A 20,744-nucleotide genomic window follows, 5' to 3' on the forward strand; every position below is an offset into this window, starting at 1 on the left:
TTTGCCTGGGCTGTCGACTCCGCCCCTGGACGGCCCACGTGCGCGCCGCACCGCCCTGTCGTGGGCGTGCCTGCGACCTGTTGGGGGCGTGGCCTGCAATGATGGGGGCGTGGCCGGCGCCCGCCCACTCGGGTCGCGACAGCAGGTTTATGGCAGTCGAGGAACCCCAATGACTCTACGACGCCGCGTGACTAAGTGACAGAACATAATCATTTCCGACTAGTATGAAAGAGTGAAGTCTTTTTTTTTTTTAATAAAAGTGAAGTTGCTCAGTCGTGTGCAACCCCTTCGATTCCATGGACTGTAGCTTACCAGACTCCTCTGTCCATGAAATTTTCCAGGCAAGAGTACTGGAGTGGGTTGCCATTTCCTTCTCCATGAAGTCATTTAAAAAAAAAACAACAACACAAAACTGAACGCTAATTTGTTGCCAGTCCCTTCTGATTGGTAAGGAGCAGAAAAGCGAAGTCCACCAACTCAGGAAGAGGCTTTGTCGGTCTAGTGTTGAGATATGTCACAAAATCCTGAGGTGTAGAGATGTAAACGAGGAACTGTAGCCTAACAAACAGGAATCGCAGTGCAGTGGGGCTTGGGTTCACTTTTTTTTTCTTGGTAACAGCTTTTCCGAGGTGCAATTGACTTACGGTAAACTTTATATATTAATACAATAGATAACCAATAAACTGAAAAGTGAATGCTAATGATAAGTTTTGACATGTATACACCCATTAAATCACCACCAAAATCAAAATCTGGGACACTTCAAATTCTACTGCTTAATAGGTGTGGGACCAAAGTGCTCCCATAGTTCTTCCAGCTCCCTTCTCTCCTTAAACTGCTACAGTCTTGCTTTTGTCCTCACCATTCCCTGGCAGGATCACCACTCTTGCCAAGGTCAATGGATTGAGGCCAGTTCTCTGTCTTTATCCTACTCACTTCTCAGCAGCACTTGATACAGATGGTCACTCCCTTCTCCTTTGGCTTTCTTCAGAGGCACTGCTCTTTCCAAGTTTCCTTTCCTGGCTACTCCCTTTTCCCTTTTCCTGGCTTCTCCTCCTTAAGTCTAAATACTGAAGTGCCTCCAGGCTCAACTGTCTTTTGTCTAAACTTATTACACATGTCTCACACAAGAGACACAGGTTCGATCCCTGCGTTGGGAAGATCCTCTTGAGGAGGAAAATGGCAACCATCTCCAGTATTCATGCCTGAAAAATGCCATGGACAGAAGCACCTGGCAAACTACAGTCCAAAGGGTCACAAAGAGTTGGATACAACTGAGCGACTAAGCATACATGCATGCACGTAACTTTAAATATCATCTGAAACTGATGAAAATCCCCAAATTTCTCTTTTTGGCTCCAAGTTTTGTCCTAAACTCATGAATCCAACTGTTTTATTTTTTTTTGAATCCAACTGTTTATTGGACATCCTCTCTGAGATCTCTTACAGCTATCTCAAATTAATATGCACAAAACTGAGCTCTTTTTTAATTTTTAAAAATAATTTTATTTATTTTGGCTGCACTGGCTCTTTGTTGCTGTGTGAGGGCTTTCTAGTTGTGGTGAGTGGGGCCCACTCTTCCTGGCTGTGCACGGGTTTCTCACTGTGACGGCTTCTCTTGCTGTGGAGCATAGGCTCTAGGCTGCGCGGGCTTCCATCGTTATGGCTCACAGGCTCTAGAGGGCAGGCTCAGTAGTTGTGGGGGCTCAGTAGTTGTGCATGGGCTTAGTTGCCCTGCAGCATGTGGGATCCTCCCGGACCAGGGAGCGAACCCCTGCATTCTCCAGCTGATTCTTGAGCACTGGACCACCAGGGAAGTCCCTGAGCTCTTACGTTTATTCCTCAAGGCTGTATCTTGTCCAGGTTTCCCCATGTCAAGAAATCACACTATCTTTCATCTACTTACTGAGGCCAAAACTAAAAGGTCATCCTTTCTCCATCCCTGATCCTCATCAGCAAGCCGTCTGCCTCAGTCATTCATTCAAAAGTATACTGAGTGCATAGTATGTGCCAGGCACTCTTTTAGACCTTTGGGATATCACTGAATAAAATGAAGATCTCTGCTTACATTTCTAGCAGAGGAGTTACTACTATGGTAAAATATACATCAAGGTAAAAAGTATCAGGAGGGTAGGTTTCAGCACTAAATAGACTTCATGAGGCCTCAGTGATGTGATATTCAAGCAAATTCTTGAAGAAAGTGAGAGCTCTGGCCACAAGGACTTCCAGAAGAGCATCCTGGTAGAAGGAACAGCTAGTGTAGTGCCTTGTAGAAGCAGTGTACTTGGCATATCTGAGAAACAAACAGCAAGGAGGCCAGGGTGGCTCTAGTGGTAGGAGTGAGCAAGGATTGTTGGAGAGGCAGATGGAAAAGGAAAGCAGGCTGTGAACTGGAAGGGGGTTTTCAGATCATTGGGTTTCTACTCTTGACTAAAATGGAAATCATTACAAGGTTCTGAGCAGAGGAGTGACCTGACTTGACCTATATTTTAGAAGGATGACTTTGGGTTCACACTGACGGAGGGGCATGAGATGGCAGAAATGGCAGAAGCAGAGTGACCTCTTGGAGGTGTCGGTGAAGATTCAAGCCAGAGTGATAGTAGTGGAGGTAGTGAAAATGGCTGGTTTCTGAATATATTTGACAAAAAGAGCCAGCAGGCTTTGTTAGTGAACTAGACATCAGGTGTGACCAAAAAAACAAAAAACTAAGGATGACCTCAAGGCTTCTGGTGTGAACAACAAGAAAGAGATGCCATCAACTGAGACTTTAGAACATATCCCAAATCTTCCTACTTCTCTCCACCTCTACATCATCTCCTTCCTCTGAACCACCAAAGTGGCCTCCTACCTGTTCTCCCTGCTGTCATTCTCCTCTAGTTTATCCTTCCAACCTACAGTTAATGGTAGTTTTAAATCATAAATCACTTTCTTAGAACACTCTGGGACTTCCAGAGTGGTCGGTGCATGTACATGCAGAATGCTCCAGTGGTTAAGAATCCACTTTCATGCAGGGGACTCCAGTTTGATCCCTGGTCGGGGAACTAAGAGTCCATATGTTGAAAGGATAGCAAGCCCATGTACCACAACAAAGAGCCAGTGCAGCCCACCCCCCTCCACACACACACACAATCCAAATGCTTTGCCACAGCTCTGTATCATTTAGCCCCTGCTGAACTTCCTGATCTCATCTCCCAGTCTAGACCCACTGGCCTTCTATTTCTACTTCAGATCCCTCAAACTCACTATTGCCTCGGGGCCTTGGCCCTTGCTGTTCCCTGTGCCTGGAATGCACTTCCTCAGGATATTCATATGGTTGCTTCCTTACTTAATTTCTGCCTCTATTCATAGGCTATTTCCTCAAAGAACCACTACTTATTGTAGTATTGACCTGTTCTCTTCCACCTGTCACTCTCCAGCCTCTTCTTTCACTTTGTCCTTGAAGTATTTATTTCTTAAAATTATATACATATTTATTAATAGTCTATCATCTTCACTAGGCTGTAAGCCACATGGGCAGAAATGTTGCCTTTTTCACTGATACATCCCGAGCTCCTACAACAGTGCCTGGCTCAGAGTAGGCACTAGATATTCATTAGACGAATGTGAGGCTTAAATAAGACAATACTTATCGGGAACTTAGCATGGTACCTGGCACAGAGCTGGCAACCAGACAATGACACATTCTAAGCTCTCACCCCGCCTCTCTGACCATCCCTCCTCGTCAGGTCATTCTTGTCCTTCTTCTCTTGGCCACTAAATGTCAGCTGTCCTCTAGGCTAAGTCCTGGGCCCTCTCCTCTTCCCATTTGACACGCTTCTCCAGGTGATTTCAGCTACAGATTCCTCAGTAAGGTCTATCTTAACCACCACTGTCTCCCAACTATTATTCTCTATATAGTGCCCCCATTTATATTCTTTATATCATTAACCACAACCTGTAATTACTAATTTGTTTACTTTTGAGGAAAATAGCGCCTGACAACTGGAAACTGACCTGACACTGACAGGTAGGCCTTGGTGTTGCTAAGAGCTGGTCTGGCCCTCACATTTAGGCCATAGTGCTCTCACACTGATCATTACCTCACAGAACACAAGTCAGACAAGGCCAACCTGTGACTGTGATGAAGTAAGATAAAGTCTATAATCTTGTCTAATCGAAGACAAAAACAAGGTTACTGTGCAAAAATTCTGAACAAGTACCTCTTAGTTAAAATGAGGAGTGGCTGCTTTTTTTTTTTTGGCCAATTACAGCTTCAGCCATATTTCATCTCTCCCCTCAAGAGGAGACTTTGTATCTGCAGGTTCCACATATTCAGATTCAAGCAACCTAGAATTAAAATATTAGGGGAGAAAATTAACTCCAGAAATTTCCAAAAAGCAAAACTAAATTTGCTGCACATTTGCAACTATTCACATAGAGTTTACATTGAATTTATAACTATCTACATGACATTCACATTGTTTTCAGTATTATAAATCATCTAAAGATGACAAAGTATAGGAGAGGATGTGTGCAGGTTTCATGCAGATAGTACACCACTTTATCCAAGAGACTTGAGCATCCTTGGATGTTGGCACATAAAGGGGTCCTGGAACCAGTGCCCCATATACCCTGAGAGACAACAGTATTAAAACGGTATTAAGATGTGCAATCATAGAGTTGTCCCCACTTCCTGGGAATGCTCAATCTAGATCCCCCTCTTCCTTGAATCTTCCCCCAAATCACCTAACACAAACCATAATCCTGCCATTTTTAATTCTCTCTTTAATAAGATCTCTGCAGGTGATAAAACCCAACTGTTTAACTAGAGGTGGTTCCTGTTTGGTCCTTGGCTGGAGGGCACTGACACTTCTACTGTCCTAGTCTTTATCTCATGCCCTAATTCTAGCAGGGAGGGGCTGCCAGAGGAAGATTGCCCTACCCTAATGTTTTCACCTGCTGAAGGGCCAAGTTTGCTGGTTAGTACATGGCTGCCTGGATAAAGAATACTCTTCAAGCCTTGCTGGAGCTGAGTATTATAGGCCACAGGACATATTAAATTATGGCCAATGACATAGAAGTTAGAGAGCTGAATGTTAGCTTGGAGGTAATTTCCTCTGCCTTTCCTTCATCCTGAGGCTTGGAGCATGGATAAGTGAGCTAGAGCTTCATTTCAGACTGTGAATAGGAGGATTTGACCCCAAGAACCATGGTGCTGAGAAGTGGGGGGAGCAAGGGTTCTGAATGAATACCCGAGGACCTGGTGGTGGCATGACTGTCATGCATGCTTTGCACTGTCTCTTGATTTGTGAGAAAAATAAACTCCTATCTTGCTTTAAGACTAATTTTGGTTTCTGTTACAACTGAACTTAAAACTGATACACTGGGCCATCACAGGTGCTTAATACTTACAAAGTGAATGAGTATACCCATGCTCATAGCTTCAACCATTACTTATATGCAGATAACTCAGATTAACGTCTCTAGTTTTAATCTGAGTACCAAACCTGTATATCCAACTACTTATTTTGTATCTCTCCTTGGATGTCTTAAAAAGCAGCTCAGATTTGACCATTCCAAAAGCAAGTTGGTGGCATTTGACCTGTTTCTTCCACTAACTTCCTTTTCAAACAGCACTTGGTTATGCAAGCCAATAACCCTGAGAAATCTAATACTTTCATTTTGACCTATTTCCAAATGTCCACTTTTCTTCCACTCTGCTACCCAAGTCCATACCAACAACTCACTTAGACTACCCAAATTGCTAATGCCATTTCCAAGCTGGCCAGCTCCATACAAAGGTGATCTTTTTGTAAAACCAATCTATGATCTCATCTGCCTAAAATGGCAGGTATCATAGGCTCTTCAAAGGCTTCTGTCTTATGACCCACATCCTTATATCCTGCAAGGCCCTGAGTGCTAGCTCCTCTTCCTTCTCCCTGACTTCCCACTCTTCCTATCTCCTCTTAGCAACACCTCTGCCTGGATTCTGCTCTCCCACCTCGCCTCCTGCTTGTCCTCAGAGCTGTCTCAGCTGTCACCTCCCCAGACTCATTATTACGTATTCCCCCACGTTTTGCTTCTTCACGGCACTTTTGACAGGTACTTTACACATATTTGTGACTTGATGAACATGTCTCCTCTTGTAGATTTTAAATTCACTGATTTTGGCTCTCCGTTATCTCTATAGTGTCTTGTATGCTGCCTGGCCTATAGGCACTCTACCAGTATTTTTTGAAAAATTGCTTGTCACCTCCACTCTATAAACATAACCATAAACACAGATAAAATGTTTAAAAATGACGCCATGGACAGGCCATTCCTTTCTCCAACAAAACTTAGCCCTTGAATATAATGCAGCTGGTCCGGTTGATCTCCACAGGGTAAGGGGGCCCCGCTAGTTTCTTCAGACTGGGAGAAACATCTGTCAACATTCTAAATGAAGCATACACTGACTCCAACAAGAACAGCCTCCTCTGCACTTCGAGAGATGGCCGCAACACAGGGATTAAAGAAAATGCTTGTTTCCACTGTGTTTATTACTAATATAAAAAAATGTTAAAAAAAAATTCATTCTCAGTTCTCCAATGGCTCTCATCCCTCCCTCTTGCCCACACAACTCCTGACCCATTTCCTCAGGGCCAGTTCAAAACTGAACCTGTTCACTGCCGTTTTCACAGAAAACAACCAGCGCCAGGGATGCAGGGGAAGAAGGTTGGAAGAGGGCGACAGTACTGTCCGAGTTCCACCCACAGGTAGGCCAGGTGGAGATTCACAGAATTCAAATGAAACGGCTGGTGGCCTCACAATGATGCAGTCTAACTAAAATGGGCTGGAGAGAGGAGAGGCCCATCTGAGCCTTTAGATGACATCTCTCGGGCCTGTGTCAACCCCGAGAAACCGACATGGGGAGGATGAGACGACCAGGGAGGCAGTCTTGTGGAAAGTTTCACAGTTCTCCCTCGTCGGGAGGTGGGGAAAGTCTAGAGGGCACCCACGGCCCCACGCATTTTGGCAGAAAAACTTACTCTAGTGTTGGGAAGTCACGAAAATGCCACGGACACTGAGAAAGGCTACGGGGGTGGGGGGCAGGGGGATGCACAGTTTCACAAAGCACAGTGATCACAGACCATAGCGGTGGGGATCATGCTACTGACGCAGAAACTACCAGATCCAAGAGCGGGGAACGTGGCCTCTCAGGGAGTGACTCTGCACCAGTCATCCACACTTGACCCCAGGTCAGCCAACCGGGTGAGTGTCACAGGGCCGCTGACCATGCTGGGGGTAGGGGTGTCACACGAAAAGGACTTAAAAACAAGCAGCGAGGAGGGAATGGTAGCAAACTGCTCCAGGGCTCTCAGGAATCCAGGACGATCCCGGGGGCTGGGTGGACAGATGCACAAGAAACAGCACCAAAGAGGTTTCCTGTTCTGCAGTCAGCCGGCGAAGGGGAGAGGACCCGGGAGGCAGGTGCATGGAGCAGCGATGGTCCTGGAGACGTCTCTGGAGGCTGGGTCAGAAGAGTGCACGCCGCACACCAGTCATGGAACACAGCTCTGGACCCCCAGGGGCAGGGGGCAGTGAGGGTGGTGCGAGGAACAGCCTCACGGTGGCCGTCACAGGGCCACAGGGAAGAACGTGGCTGCCAGGTCAGGGGCTCCTTCCAGTCTGGGTGGGGAGGACAGTCTCACAGCGGAGGGCCGTTGACACCTGGGTGGTAGAAGGCACAGAGGTCCTCGTATCGACAGTGGCCCTTTTTGGCGAAGTGTCGGCAGACGGGGCGGCCGGATTTGTCTGTGAACAAGCGAAAATCGGGCAGCTTAAAATGTAAGCACGAACAAATCTAACAAAATGCAGAGATAGAGAAGGCGGTCAGATTTCCTACTCGCTACCATTTCCAGGTATTATGGAATGACATAATACCCTCTCTCTCGCGCGGGAGAACGAACATTCAGGGCTACTCCTACTTTAAAAGGACAAAGGACAACCCAAAACAGAAGAGCCATGGGTATTCTAGGCATGAGGTTGCTCTGGGAGTGATGGGTATTAAATGTGTGCAGGCATAAAAAAAATGGACCTCACCTTCCATAACCTGGGGTCCATCCTTGGGTGGGCAGGTATTCTTGATAAGAGACCAGCTTTTGAGCCTTCGAGGATTTCTCTGTTCTTTGTGAAAGCCTCCCCTGGAGGGACCCCCATGGCCTGGCCCAGGAAAAGGAGGCTCGGCCTTGACCCCCCACCAACCACGACCATACGGGCCAAACCTGGGGCCGAGGCCTCGCTGAACTGGGCCTCTGCCCCGGGGAGGAGGTGGGAGACTCAGCAGTGGTGGGATCACTGGTCCCCTTGATCCCGGAGGACCTCTGTGAAAAGCTGAAGAGAGAGACAAGCAGGGACAGAGAGAGAGAGAGACACGGAAAGATGATCAATGGCCAGCTTAATACAGATAATGAAACCCTGATTTTGTTTTAAAAACATTTTATTGAAGTACAATATACACACCAGAAATACACAATTTTAAGTGCACAACTCAATTATTACCAAAGTAAACACACCTGTGTTCCCACTAAGACAGGCTAGAGAGGGGATAGAGCCTCATTAGCCCTTCAGAAGCCCCACCTTCTTGGGCCCCTCCTCCCCTACTATCCCACCCTCCTCCCCCAAAGTAACAGCTGTCTTGACGTCTAGCACCATATGTTAGTTTTTTAACTCTGCATAAAGGAAATCATACAGTCTGCATTCTTTTCTGTCTGGATCGTTTGGCTCAACATAGTGTTTATGAGATTCATCCAGGTTGCTCGTAGCAGGAGTTCCTTCATTTTCACTGCAGTGTAATATCCCACTGCATGTATGCACAACTGACTTAGCCATTCTACTGATGGTGGACATGCTAGTAGATTCCACATTTTTGTTATAGTGTGGGGATATAACAAAAAAAATGCTGCTATGAACATTTTTATACAAGTCTTCAGTACACACATGGATGCATACGTTGTAGAGGTATTATTGGATCCTTGAGTATATGTATGATTTCGTTTAAGAAATTCAAAACTTGGGTTGTTCCTATTCACACTCCCACCACCACCATAACCAAGCTGTTATTCCTTGACAACACTTGGTAACGATCTTTTTCATTTTTGCCATTCTGGTGGGTGTGAAAAGCAGTCTTTTGTTTTGAAATTGTGATTGTAACCTGTAACATAAAACTTGCCATCTTAAGTACTTTAAGTGTATATCTCTGTAGTGTTAAGTAAATTCATGTTGTTGGAAAACAGACCTCTAGAACTTTTCATCTTGCAAAATCAAAACTTAGTAGCTTCTAAACTCTTTCCCTCTTCTTCCCCCCCCCCCCCCCCGCTCCTAGCAACTACCATTCTACTTTTTGTTAGTATGAATTTAGTCACTTAATATACTTCAGATCAGTGGAACCATACAGCGCTTTTTGTGACTGGCTTAGCCTCAAGGTTCATCAGTGCTGTGGCGTGCTACAGGATTTTCTTCTTTTGAGGGTCAGAATCATATTCCATTCTATGATTAGACCACATTTTGTTTATTCATTCATCCATCAATGGACATCTGGGTGGCTTCCATATCTTGTCTACTGTGCATAGTGCTGCTATGAACATGGGTGTGTAAATCCCTCTTCAAGATCCTGCTTTCCATTCTTCTGGGTAAACACCCAAAGTGGAATTGCTGGATCACATAGTAGTTCTATTTTAATTTTTTGATGAATCTCCATACTGTTTTCCATTGTGGTTTCACCACTTTACAATCCCATCAACAGTACACAAAGGGTTTGGTTTCCAAGTTATATGCTTTTATCTTGCCCTTACTTGATGACTAATGATGCTGAGCTCTTGTTCATGTTTTTGGCCATTTAGATCTCAGTTTTTATTAGGTGGCAGTTCTAGTCTTTTGCCCACTTTTCTAACAGATTGTCAGAGTTTTTTATACATTCAAGATTTTAACTCTTTATTGGTTATATTTGTTGCAAGTATCTTCTACTCTATGGCTTCCTATTAACTTCTTAATGGTGTGATCTGATTAATAAAGTTCGTATTTTCTAATGTAGTTCAGTTTATTTTTCCTTTATGCTTAGTGTATTGCTTGTCTGTTTAAAAACTCTAATCTACTTTAAGACCATGAAATACATTTGTTTTCTAAATTTCTTTCTTTACCCATGAATATCCAATTAACCTACCATCATTTGCTAAAAAGGCCACTATTTCAGTTCCATCTTCAAGAATAAAATAGCCATATGTGTGTGGGCCTGTTACTGGACTCTTTATGACATTCTGTTAATTTATATGTCTATTTTTGGGCCAATACCACACTGTCATAACTGTTACAGCTTTAAAATAAGTCTTGATATTCAGAGTAAGCCCTTCCCCTTAAAAAATTGTCTTTGCAATTTCTCACCCTGATCGTTTGCATTTCCATACAATAATGTAGAATGCTTATTTCTACAAAAACATTGTAGGGATTATAAGTGGGAATGCAATGGATCTCTGGGTCAATTTTGGAAGAACTGTCATTTTACAACATTGAGTTTTTCATTTAAGTACAGAAATCTTGATTTTTTTTTTTTTTTTTTTTACATCCCTTGTGGGTTTTAGTCCCTCCCTTGCTCCCTTTTCAGGACCTAATCAAAGGATCAGGGCCCCTTTCTTCTCACCTGACTTGGGATCACCAGGCTTTCCATTGGCCATGGGGGGAGGGCCCAGAAGGCTGGGTGGTCCTAAGGGTAGACATGAAAATATGGTCATCAGAATGGACTAAAACACTGATGATCCTGTTTTTATACGCTTTTCTTCTATTACTCATTTCTTAATCTAACCAGTAAAGCCAGGAATATTCTCAACAGTGTTATGGGTTCTGACGCCCATCTATTTCCAAAGCGTTTTCAGGATTTGCAAAGTGGAGACTCAGTCCCGTCACGGCGTATAATGAGAAAACGATACCTACAAACTTTCTCTCTCCCTTACATTGTTGCTATCCAGTAGATCCCAAGTGATTCCAGAGGTAAACCAATCCCTCTCTTCAACTGCTGGCCAATCAGATACCTCTCCCCCACCCCCACCCGCAAGGAGTTCACAGAAAGCTGTACTTCCACCTTCCCCATGCAAGTATGGTCACAAACTGTCATCCCAGTCATCGCAATCTGCAACCTCTCTGGGGCCCCTCTCCCCTGACGTTTTGCGGCTGCGCACCTAAGTTCTTTATCTCCTCTCCCTTCTTTAGAAAGGTTTAGAGGCCAGTGTGAAGTTGAGGATTCAAGTAAGAAAACTCATTTAGCGTTCCATCCCACAGGATCCCCCCACCTCCAGCCCCCGCCCCAGCGCGTGCGCCCTTCCTCTCGTTAGAGCCTTCTCCCCCGCATCTTTTAAGCCCCTAACCCTTCGCCTCGACAGGCTGACAGGCATGTGCGCACCCCTCCGGGGCTCCTCACCGATGGGGCTCCCATCCTCCTCGTCTCCAGTCTCATCCCGCTCTGGCAGTGGGGGCTGCTGCTGCAGCTGCTGCTGCTGCTGATTCTGCTTCTTTCGTTTCGGCATCGTGGTTGCGGCAATGGCTGCAGCGGGATTTGGAGAGCAGTGAGGAAGGGGCACGCTGGGATTCTGTTTCCGCTTCCGGGGGGGCGGTGGACACTGAGGCTGAGGCTCCCGCCATTTCACTTCCGGAAGGCTGCGGGGAATCTTTGTGCGGCTCTTCTCGCATCAGCCGCCTCCCGCAGTCTCTGCCAGGCAGGGCAGCAATCTCAAAGGTTTCCTTTGCTACGTTGCTACAAACGCTTTGAAAAGCGTTGCCGGCTCCTCCCCTCGCTGAAAAAAAAAATCCACAACCGGTTGCTCCTCACAGCCTGCCATAGAGTCGACAGACTCTCAGGCCAGAAGGCCTGAGAAGAGAGGGCTGTCGCATCCTGAGATCGCCATATCCGGTCCCCGGTTTCTATGGTAACAGCTGCAGGCACAACTTGGTGCCCTATGACCTCCCTCCAAAAATCCTTGTCCCACCTGCGTTTCTCTCCTCGGCGGCGCTTGCACTTATGATCTGTAAGCCTGCTTCTTATCATCATTCCCACAAGGAATTTGGGTCCCAGCAGGGCGCTGCCCAGGGCTCTCCAGACCGCCACCCGCCCTTCAAGACCTCTGACCCGGCCCCCATTGTAGTTCAGTAACTCTGCTTCCTTCCCGGGACGCGCAGTCGCGCCTTTCCTCTAAGGCCCAGCTGGAGGATTGGAAAAGTAGCTTATGCGCGTCCACGCCCCTTTCTCCCCAGGTGGTAGGACCCGCCCTCCGCTCCACCGCCCCCTCCAGGTGAGTGGTATCTTCTTCCCGGCGCGCAAGGTAGTGATGACACGCGTCCCCCCTCCTCTGAAGGCGAATTGGTAGCGTCCGTGACGAAGTTAGCCCGATCCTCCCACGCGCGCCTCCTTCCTCGCCGCCGCAGCGCCCTCTCAGTGCCACTGGCTCTCACGTGCGGGTAGCCTACCCTGCATCATCCTCTCGCCTCGCTCTCACTGGGAAGTGACTGTATTTCCCCCGTTGTCTTCCACCCGGGCCGCCCGGGCGCAGCGGCCCGGCCCGCCCGCTGACGTCACCTTCCAGCCCCGCCCCCTCCAGGGTCCCGGGCCCTTGCGGCGGGGGCTGCCCCGGGGGGAGTCAGTTGAGGCGGCGGGAGCTCGGCGGAGGGCGGGCCAGGTGACTGGTCCGGGCCATGCCGAGGAAGAAGCCTTTCAGCGTGAAGCAGAAGAAAAAGCAGTTGCAGGACAAGCGGGAGCGGAAGCGAGGTCAGTGCGGGAGCCAGAGGAGGGGGCGGGGCTCGGACTCCCGCACATCTGGAAGGAGGGGTGTGCCCGCCTCACCTCTGGGAGGCGTGGGAGGGGGTGGCGGCCGCGTGCCGACGCGCGTGGGCGACCGCGAAGGGGATTCCCTTACCCCAGCCCCCTACATCTGGAAGGGGTGGGGAAGGATGGAGAGTTGGGGGAGGGGAATCCCTCCAGCTCCAACGGGGCGCCATCCCCGCAGATCCCTGGAGGAGGAGTGCCTCCCCCCACGCACATCCGGGAGGGTCCTGGGCAGAGTAGGTGGGAGGGCCCGGTCTCAAAAGAAGTGCGGTGGTGTGGGGAGGAGCCAGGCCGACCGGGGAGGGGGTCTTTTGGCCCCTGAGAACTGGCCAGCACTGGCGTCACCGGCTCCTCCCCGCAGGGCTTCAAGATGGGCTGCGATCCAGTTCCAACAGCCGCAGCGGGAGCCGAGAGAGGCGGGAGGAGCAGACCGACACCTCGGACGGGGAGTCTGTGACCCATCACATCCGCAGGCTCAACCAGCAACCTTCCCAAGGGCTGGGCCCGCGAGGCTATGACCCAAATCGGTGAGAGTGGGCGGGGGGCTCTGGCCCAGGTTTCCCCGCCTACCCGGAAGTCAGAGCGTTGGGGGAAAAGCGGGCTGCTGCTGGTGGAGGCTTGAAACTGGAGATGGGGGGAGGGCTGGGATGCCACGGTTCTCAGCGGGCCGCTGGGGCGCAAGGGAAGCTTGTGGAGCGGGCCACAATCTTCCCTTCCGCAGAGCCTGGAGAGAGTTTGGCTTTTTCTGGACGAAACTTAGGGGAAGGCCTGTTGTTGCACGAAAGAGATTTGGGGGAGGGCCGACTGAAGCGAGACTTGAAGTCTGGAGAGAAGAGTTTGTGGCCAAGGATTGCGATGGATGCTGTGGTCCCTTCTCTGTTAGATACCGGCTGCATTTTGAGCGAGACAGCCGGGAGGAAGTGGAGAGGAGAAAGAGAGCTGCCCGGGAGCAAGTGCTACAGCCCGTCAGTGCGGAGCTGCTGGAGCTGGACATCCGGGAGGTCTACCAGCCCGGCTCTGGTGAGTGAGAGCTCAGCGCCTGGATGCTTGGGATAGGCAGTGGGCTGGGGAAAGGAGTTTGTAAGAATAAGAGCCGACTGGGAGGAAGAAGAGGTCTGGGAGACAAGCACCCTTGAGTCTTGAAACTATCTCAAAACTTATTTGGACTTTTTCTTGATTACTCAGTCCTGGACTTTCCCCGACGTCCTCCTTGGAGCTATGAGATGTCTAAGGAGCAACTGATGAGCCAGGAGGAACGGAGCTTCCAGGAGTATCTTGGGAAGATTCATGGGGCTTACACCTCTGAGAAACTCAGCTACTTTGAGCACAATCTGGAGGTGAGAATTGGGTGGGGACAGGAGTGGGCATAGTCACCCATGGCCAGTTGGTTTGAGTCAGGCTGCAGAGTGACTCTGGGCTCAAGTTCTCTTCCATTGATACTGTCTTTTCAGACATGGAGGCAGCTGTGGCGAGTGTTAGAGATGTCTGATATTGTTCTGCTGATTACTGATATCCGACATCCAGTGAGTCCTGGGATGAGGGTGGGCAAGGGGCAGGAGGGAGGGAGGTTCTTGTGGGGTAAAAGGCAGGGGCAGTAGTTGGGAGACAGAGAGGTAATCCCTTCCATTCCAGTCTCCTCTACACTGCTGAAGTCTGCAGTCGGGAACTCAGTCTTTATTCATCAGTGTCAGAGCCTGTCACTCCTCCTCTGGCCAACTGCCTCTCCTGTTCTTTAATCCTTTGATGGAAAACTATTCCTGTTTCCTAGCACATCAGGGCTAATAGGAAGTCTCAGTGTGGCGCTCCAGGGAAGCCTGTGAAGTGGGCTTCCCTGCCATATGAGTCACTACAGAACTCAGCTTCACTTGGGATGCTAGGGTAAGTGGTTAAGGGTCTAGACATGCTGCTGGACGGCTCTCCTGGGACTTGGCTGTGCTACTTCACTGTTGTTCTCCAGCGGGGGAAAGGGAGGTCTGAAGTCTGTGTGGACATTTAGGTTGGAGGTCCTTAACATGTACACATACACTCCTACATACTCGGAGACATACGTGTGCATTCACACACTCAAACAGCTACACGTGCTCAATGCAAACCTCACATGTGCATGCCGACACATAAGCTTGTGTACACATGTAGACAGATGTGTGTGTAAAAATAGATATTAATTTCTCTCCTAGCCCTCATCCCTGTGAGTGATCCTAGCATTTACCCCCGATTGCTAGGTCCGTCTCCTTGTTTTTAGCTAGTTATCATCCCTAATCAGGCCCCAGGGAATGCCCAGAAACAAACATATAGGTGATGCCCACCGCTGCTGTCTCCCTAGTTCAGTTTGGCTGATCTGTCCTTGTTACCCCAGGATCTGCTACCGCCAGGGTCTTCTGTCCAAGCTGTGCCTGCTGAGTAGGGCGCTGCAGGCAGAGAGCTCTGGGTTGACCTTGCATCACTCCCTCCTCTTACATCCTGTTCCAGGTTGTGAATTTCCCACCAGCACTTTACGAGTACGTGACTGGAGAGCTTGGGCTGGCCCTGGTGCTTGTCCTGAACAAGGTGGATCTGGCCCCGCCAGCTCTCGTGGTTGCCTGGAAGCATTATTTTCATCAACACTATCCCCAGCTCCACATTGTCCTTTTCACCTCTTTCCCTCGGGATCCCCGCACCCCACAGGACCCTAGCAGCGGTGAGTGGGCAGTGAGGAGGGCAGTGTGGGAGATGTCGGGGGGAGGGCAGGGGACAAAAGGGAGGACCTGGTCTGGGGTCTGAGGATGGTGGGAGAGAGGGGGTACCTGAGCCCGTGGGGTGAGCTCATGCTTTTGCACCCTCTGATCTCAGTCTTGAAGAAGAGTCGGAGGCGGGGAAGAGGATGGACTCGGGCCCTGGGGCCAGAGCAGCTGCTGAGAGCCTGTGAAGCCATCACTGCAGGGAAAGGTATGTGCCCCTTCGAGGGGAGGCATGGGGGCCAGTGGTGGGTACCCAGGGCCCCAAATCATTTTGCTTACCTTCCCTCTAGTATCGACTCAGGCAAGAGGCCACAGGGAGGGCCACGAGAGGAAGCTGCCTGACTTGGTAGGACAAGAGAGGCAGTAGGGAGGCAGGAGCCCCCATGGCTGACTGCCTTCAGTCTTGCTGGTGCGTTTTAGAAACTCAGAAATGCACCCAATTCCAGGGTGGGGTCAAGCGAAGGCGGGGGAGGTTGCTGTTATGCAGCTTGGCTCTGCGAGATCCAGAGGGCGCCATTTACCTGATCCAGAGGGCGCCGTACCTTGGCTGTGCAGAGCACGGTCTCCGCCGTTGTGGACAGCGGCCCTGAGGGAACCACCTCCTCCTTCTCCTTCCCTGAACAGTGGACCTGAGCAGCTGGCGGGAGAAGATTGCCCGGGATGTGGCCGGGGCCACCTGGGGTAACGGCTCCGGGGAGGAGGAGGAAGAGGAGGACGGGCCAGCTGTCCTGGTGGAGCAGCAGACTGACTCAGCGTTGGAGCCGACGGGCCCCACTCGGGAGCGCTACAAGGACGGGGTGGTGACCATCGGCTGTGTGGGTAAGGAAGTAGCAGCTGCTTAGGAGGCTCAGGGTTTCAGTATGTGGGAAATAGAGAAGGTGGTCAGGTCCCTTTAGGCTCCAGGGTCTCTGAGGCCAGAGGAGGCTGTCTGCTATGGCAGAATGATCACAGGACACATGAGTTAAGTTTGCCTTCTCAGCTTATTGATCTCGAGCAAGGTATCTACCAACTCTCAGTCTCAGTGACTCTGATGTGAAAAATGAGGACAGTGATGCTCAGTTAAAAGAATGGATGGGAGGAAATGGGAGAAGAGTGTAGAGAGAGCTTAACAAAGTCTGACAAATTGTGATAGTAGTAATAACAATTGTTAAAATTGTGTGATGCTTGCTGTGAAGTGGTCACTGTTATGGTTCTTTCTTGGTCTTAACTCTTCTAGTCTGTTGTAAAGAGAATCTTCTCTTAATTCAGAGCTTTGTCTCTGCTCTCAGTGGGGGATAAAGGAATGTAAATGGTAGGGATGAGTGAGACAAAGCAGAGAGTGTGGTCAAAGGCAGTCCCAGTCTAGGGGAGAGATGAGACTTGCTCAGAACAGAGGCAGAGATGGGGAGGTAGGTCAGGATGTAATTTGAAGGTCGAAAACAGGAGATTGCTGAGGAGTTGCCCTTGGGTTGTGTAAGAGAAAGCAAAGAATAAAGAAGGACTTAAAAAGTTTTATACTGAGCAGTGGGAACACTGAGGTAGGAAGACTGGGAGAGGAGCAGATTTGGAGGGATTGGGGAAGGGAATCAAATTAAGTTTGAGAGTCTTTTTAAATATCCCAGGTGGAGACGCTGACTAGGCAGTGGGCCAAGAGCTTAGAGGAGAGGACTGGAGATTTGAATTTGAATGAGATTTAAACTTGGGAAGCCAGTAGTGGACATAAATGGTGATTAAAGCCATGGGGTGGGATGAGATGTGGGAGAGGAGATAGATGGAGAAGAGACTATGCTAGTATTTAGAGGCTGGGCAAAGGAGAACGAAATCAAGAGTATTCCAGCAGGCAAATGAAGAAAGTTTGGAGAGGAGAGGAGGGCTCAGTCGTGTTGACTGTTGCTGATAGGTCAAGAGCGGTAAGAACAGAGACTTGCTCAGCAAGTTGGGCAACATGGAGATCAGAGGTTTCAGTGGGTGGAGAAGAGAAAGCCAGATTAGGATGGCGGACGAGAGGATGGGCAATGACATGGTGATGTTGTATGAGAAAGGAGCTACAACAGCATCCGTACTGTACAATCCCATTTGTGTAAGGGTCCAAAGCTGTAGAACTGAACTGCACCAACCATTCAGGATTCACAGGCCATAGAAGTGAAAGGAAAGTGAAGCAGAATTCTGTACCCCTGGGGATCAGGCTTCCAGGAGCACAGGGAGAGGGTTATGATCAAGAAGGAACGGATGGGGCCTCTGAGGAAGTGAGTCACTCTGGGCTCAGGGGTGGGTGATGTGGGGATTCATCAGGCCTGCTTATGTTTTACATATTTTGTGTGTGTGTTATAATTTATAGTCTCAAAGAAGATGGCGTGAAGAAGTGGTGACAAAAAATAGACAAGTCTTAAGGAGTTTTACTTAAAGGGGACAGAAGAATGGGGTTGTCAAAGGAGAGTTGTCCCGCCAGCCCCTTTCGAGAGGAGATACAATCAAGGAGCCCATGGCTATGGAGGGCTAACTGTACTGTTGCATTTTATATAAGGGACCTGAGCCTCCCTGGAGTTCAGTACCTGTGGATACCAAGGACCAGCTGCACTTGAGTGTGTTGTAAAGAGAGCACAGTCAGCACCAGGGTGCATCTTTGCCCAGCCTCAGTCAGCCGCTGACCAGGCAGAGTTGCATTTTACGAGGTTGGAGTTTTGCCAGATAACTAAGAAGAAGGGGAGAGGCAGGGCCAGGGAGTTGAAGCTCCTTGAAAGGGACTGGCTGTCGCGCTGGACCATGGAATCTAAGTTGAGTAAGAAGGGAGGTGAGGGCATGAGCCCATGTTGGTCAGGGTCAGAGGCTCATTGGAATAGAGGATCCAGAATAAGTGAGCTGGAAAGGTGAGGTGTCTGGGCAGAGAAAGAGGTGCTTGTAGGTGGGATTTGGAAGGTGTGAAGTGACAGGCCCAGGGTAAGACCACAGAAGGGGGTGGAGGAAACCTCTGGGAGATCCTGGCGCTGGGAGGCCAGAGCCTGGTTTGTAACTTTTGACGTTGTACCGCTTTTGTCCTTTCTGCGCCTTAGTCTCCCATTCATCTATAGCTACAGCACCGTGTCTTACCTGTCACAGAGTAAGGATCTTGTCAGTGTTAATTTTCCTTGTCTTCCTTAGGTTTCCCCAATGTGGGCAAGTCCTCGCTGATTAACGGGCTGGTAGGCCGGAAGGTTGTGAGTGTCTCCAGAACCCCGGGCCACACCCGATACTTTCAGACCTACTTTCTCACTCCCTCCGTGAAGCTCTGTGACTGTCCTGGCCTTATATTTCCCTCGCTTCTGCCCAGGCAGTTGCAGGTACAAGGGCAGAGGGGCCAGCAGTGGGGAGAAGGCAGGAGATAGAGGCAGGTGCTGAGTGCTCTTACCTCCCCTCAGGTCCTGGCAGGGATCTACCCTATCGCCCAGATCCAGGAGCCATACACCGCCGTGGGCTACCTGGCCTCCCGGATCCCCGTGCAGGCCCTGCTCCATCTGCGCCACCCAGAGGCCGAGGACCCTTCTGCAGAACACCCCTGGTGTGCCTGGGACATCTGTGAAGGTGGGCTCCATATGCCTGGCTTTCCTCCCCTGTCCCTGTCTCCTCTCCTGTTCTTCCTCAGAGGTCCTGCCATCGTGATGGGGCAGCTGGCTGGTCACCCATAGACTCATGTCTCAGGGCCAGCAAGATCTCGGGCCTGGAATAATCTGGGGGAAACTGGAAGGACTGTATTAGGGGTGTGGGATGATGGTGACTGGGCCCGGTTGATGGTCTTCCATCCCCATCCTTCTCTCCCTCCAGCCTGGGCAGAGAAACGTGGTTACAAGACAGCCAAGGCAGCCCGAAACGATGTGTACAGAGCGGCCAACAGCCTCCTGCGGCTGGCGTTGGATGGCCGCCTCAGCCTGTGTTTTCATCCCCCGGGCTACAATGAGCAGAAAGGTCAGTCAGCTGGTGATCCTCCCCAGCCCCTGCTGTAGGAGAGGCAGGAGGGTGTGGGCTTGTGGCCACACTGTGTGAGGATTCGGATTCTGCCCCCATCGGCCAGCTCCGTGTGACTAAGCAGGTCTGAGATGACTTTAACGATCTACAAAACCCCTGGCAAGGAGGTGGTCAAGATGGGAGTTAATGTGTGCAAAGCTTCTGTTCTGTGCGCAGCACAGGAGAGGGTGAATGAATGAGTGAACAAATGAATGCCAGCAGCTATAAAAATGGTTGTTATTCTTAGTCTTTGCCTCTTCCCCATCTTTGCCTGGCATTAGTGTCTTGCTCAAAACTCTTCCCCCATTCTTTTTCTGTTTTGGTTCCCCAGGCACCTGGGAGTCCCATCCAGAGACCATGGAGCTGGTGGTTTTGCAGGGCAGGGTGGGGCCAGCGGGTGACGAGGAGGAGGAGGAAGAGGAAGAGCTGAGCAGCTCCTGTGAGGAGGAGGGAGAGGAGGACCGGGATGCGGATGAGGAGGGGGAAGGGGATGAGGACACCCCAACCTCGGCTCCAGGGTCCAGCCTGGCCGCCCGAAACCCTTATGCCCTGCTGGGTGAGGACGAGTGCTGAGTCCCTGCCCTACTCCATCTCCCCACCTCCCCAATATCTTTGCTTTTGGACTGACCCGGGGGTCTCTCCCGTCTGCTGCCCCAGTTGTGAATAAAGATTGTCTGCTTTGTAGCCCCTTCCCTAGATGGACTGAGGTGAGAGCAGCTGTCTCAGGCTGATAGCTGTGGGAGGCTGGCTGCTCTTCCTTCTCTTTTCGTGCATTCTCTTTGCAAAAGAAGAGTTTTCTTAGGAGTTAATTCAGTGGGTTCTGAGGCCCAACACTGCTCCCTCTGCTCACTCTCCCACTTGTACCTTAGGAAATGTGTCATCAACTTGGGGAGGGGAGGTCACTTCAGGCTTCTGAGGCCTGGTCAAAATCCAGTCCCCTTTGGGAATTTGTGCTGGTCCCTCTGGTGTTGTAACAACCCCTGTGCGCCCCCTGCTGTCAGTCCTGGGTTATACCAGGAACTTCTGGGAGAAGCAGCAGCAAGAGATGTCATAGCTGATGTCTCCAAGTGAGATTTTTTAAACAGGATTTATTCAAATTCAACAAATATTTATTGAGGTCTCACTGTGTGTCTAGACTTATGCTAAGCACTGAGCATATAAAGCTGCACAAACAGGCCTGACCTAAATATACAGACTGGCCGTGATTGAGACCTCATTAATCAGGCACCCAACTTTTTGGATTA

The 20,744-nt window shown here is 49.6% G+C and overlaps 2 protein-coding genes across 5 annotated transcripts; one reads left to right on the forward strand and one right to left on the reverse strand.

The window, feature by feature from the left end:
• Nucleotides 1-6,500: 6,500 nt before the first annotated feature.
• PRR3 (proline rich 3) lies at nt 6,501-12,259 on the reverse strand. Of its 4 annotated transcripts, XM_061147216.1 has the most exons (5): nt 11,994-12,259; nt 11,429-11,801; nt 10,655-10,717; nt 8,062-8,352; nt 6,501-7,773 (listed from the first exon to the last, which is right to left on the reverse strand). In XM_061147216.1, the coding sequence occupies exons 2-5, from the start codon at nt 11,532-11,534 to the stop codon at nt 7,667-7,669; spliced, it is 567 nt and encodes a 188-aa protein (XP_061003199.1). In that variant the 5' UTR covers nt 11,535-11,801; nt 11,994-12,259; the 3' UTR covers nt 6,501-7,666. The 4 variants fall into 4 exon arrangements, with proteins under 4 accessions (XP_061003199.1, XP_061003201.1, XP_061003198.1 ...); XM_061147218.1 differs by lacking the exon at nt 11,994-12,259 and having other exon boundaries at nt 8,244-8,352; nt 11,429-11,872; XM_061147215.1 differs by lacking the exon at nt 11,994-12,259 and having other exon boundaries at nt 11,429-11,855.
• Nucleotides 11,808-20,184, forward strand: GNL1 (G protein nucleolar 1 (putative)). Its single transcript, XM_061147204.1, has 13 exons — nt 11,808-11,933; nt 12,259-12,769; nt 13,188-13,353; nt 13,710-13,846; nt 14,012-14,163; nt 14,278-14,349; nt 15,296-15,503; nt 15,656-15,751; nt 16,168-16,362; nt 18,661-18,839; nt 18,918-19,080; nt 19,321-19,461; nt 19,832-20,184. Exons 2-13 carry the CDS (start codon nt 12,697-12,699, stop codon nt 20,071-20,073), a joined length of 1,824 nt encoding a protein of 607 aa, XP_061003187.1. The 5' UTR covers nt 11,808-11,933; nt 12,259-12,696; the 3' UTR covers nt 20,074-20,184.
• The last annotated feature ends 560 nt before the right edge of the window (nt 20,185-20,744 follow it).

Source organism: Dama dama, chromosome 7 (assembly GCF_033118175.1).
Source record: "Dama dama isolate Ldn47 chromosome 7, ASM3311817v1, whole genome shotgun sequence".
Classification (NCBI taxonomy): Eukaryota; Metazoa; Chordata; class Mammalia; order Artiodactyla; family Cervidae; genus Dama; species Dama dama.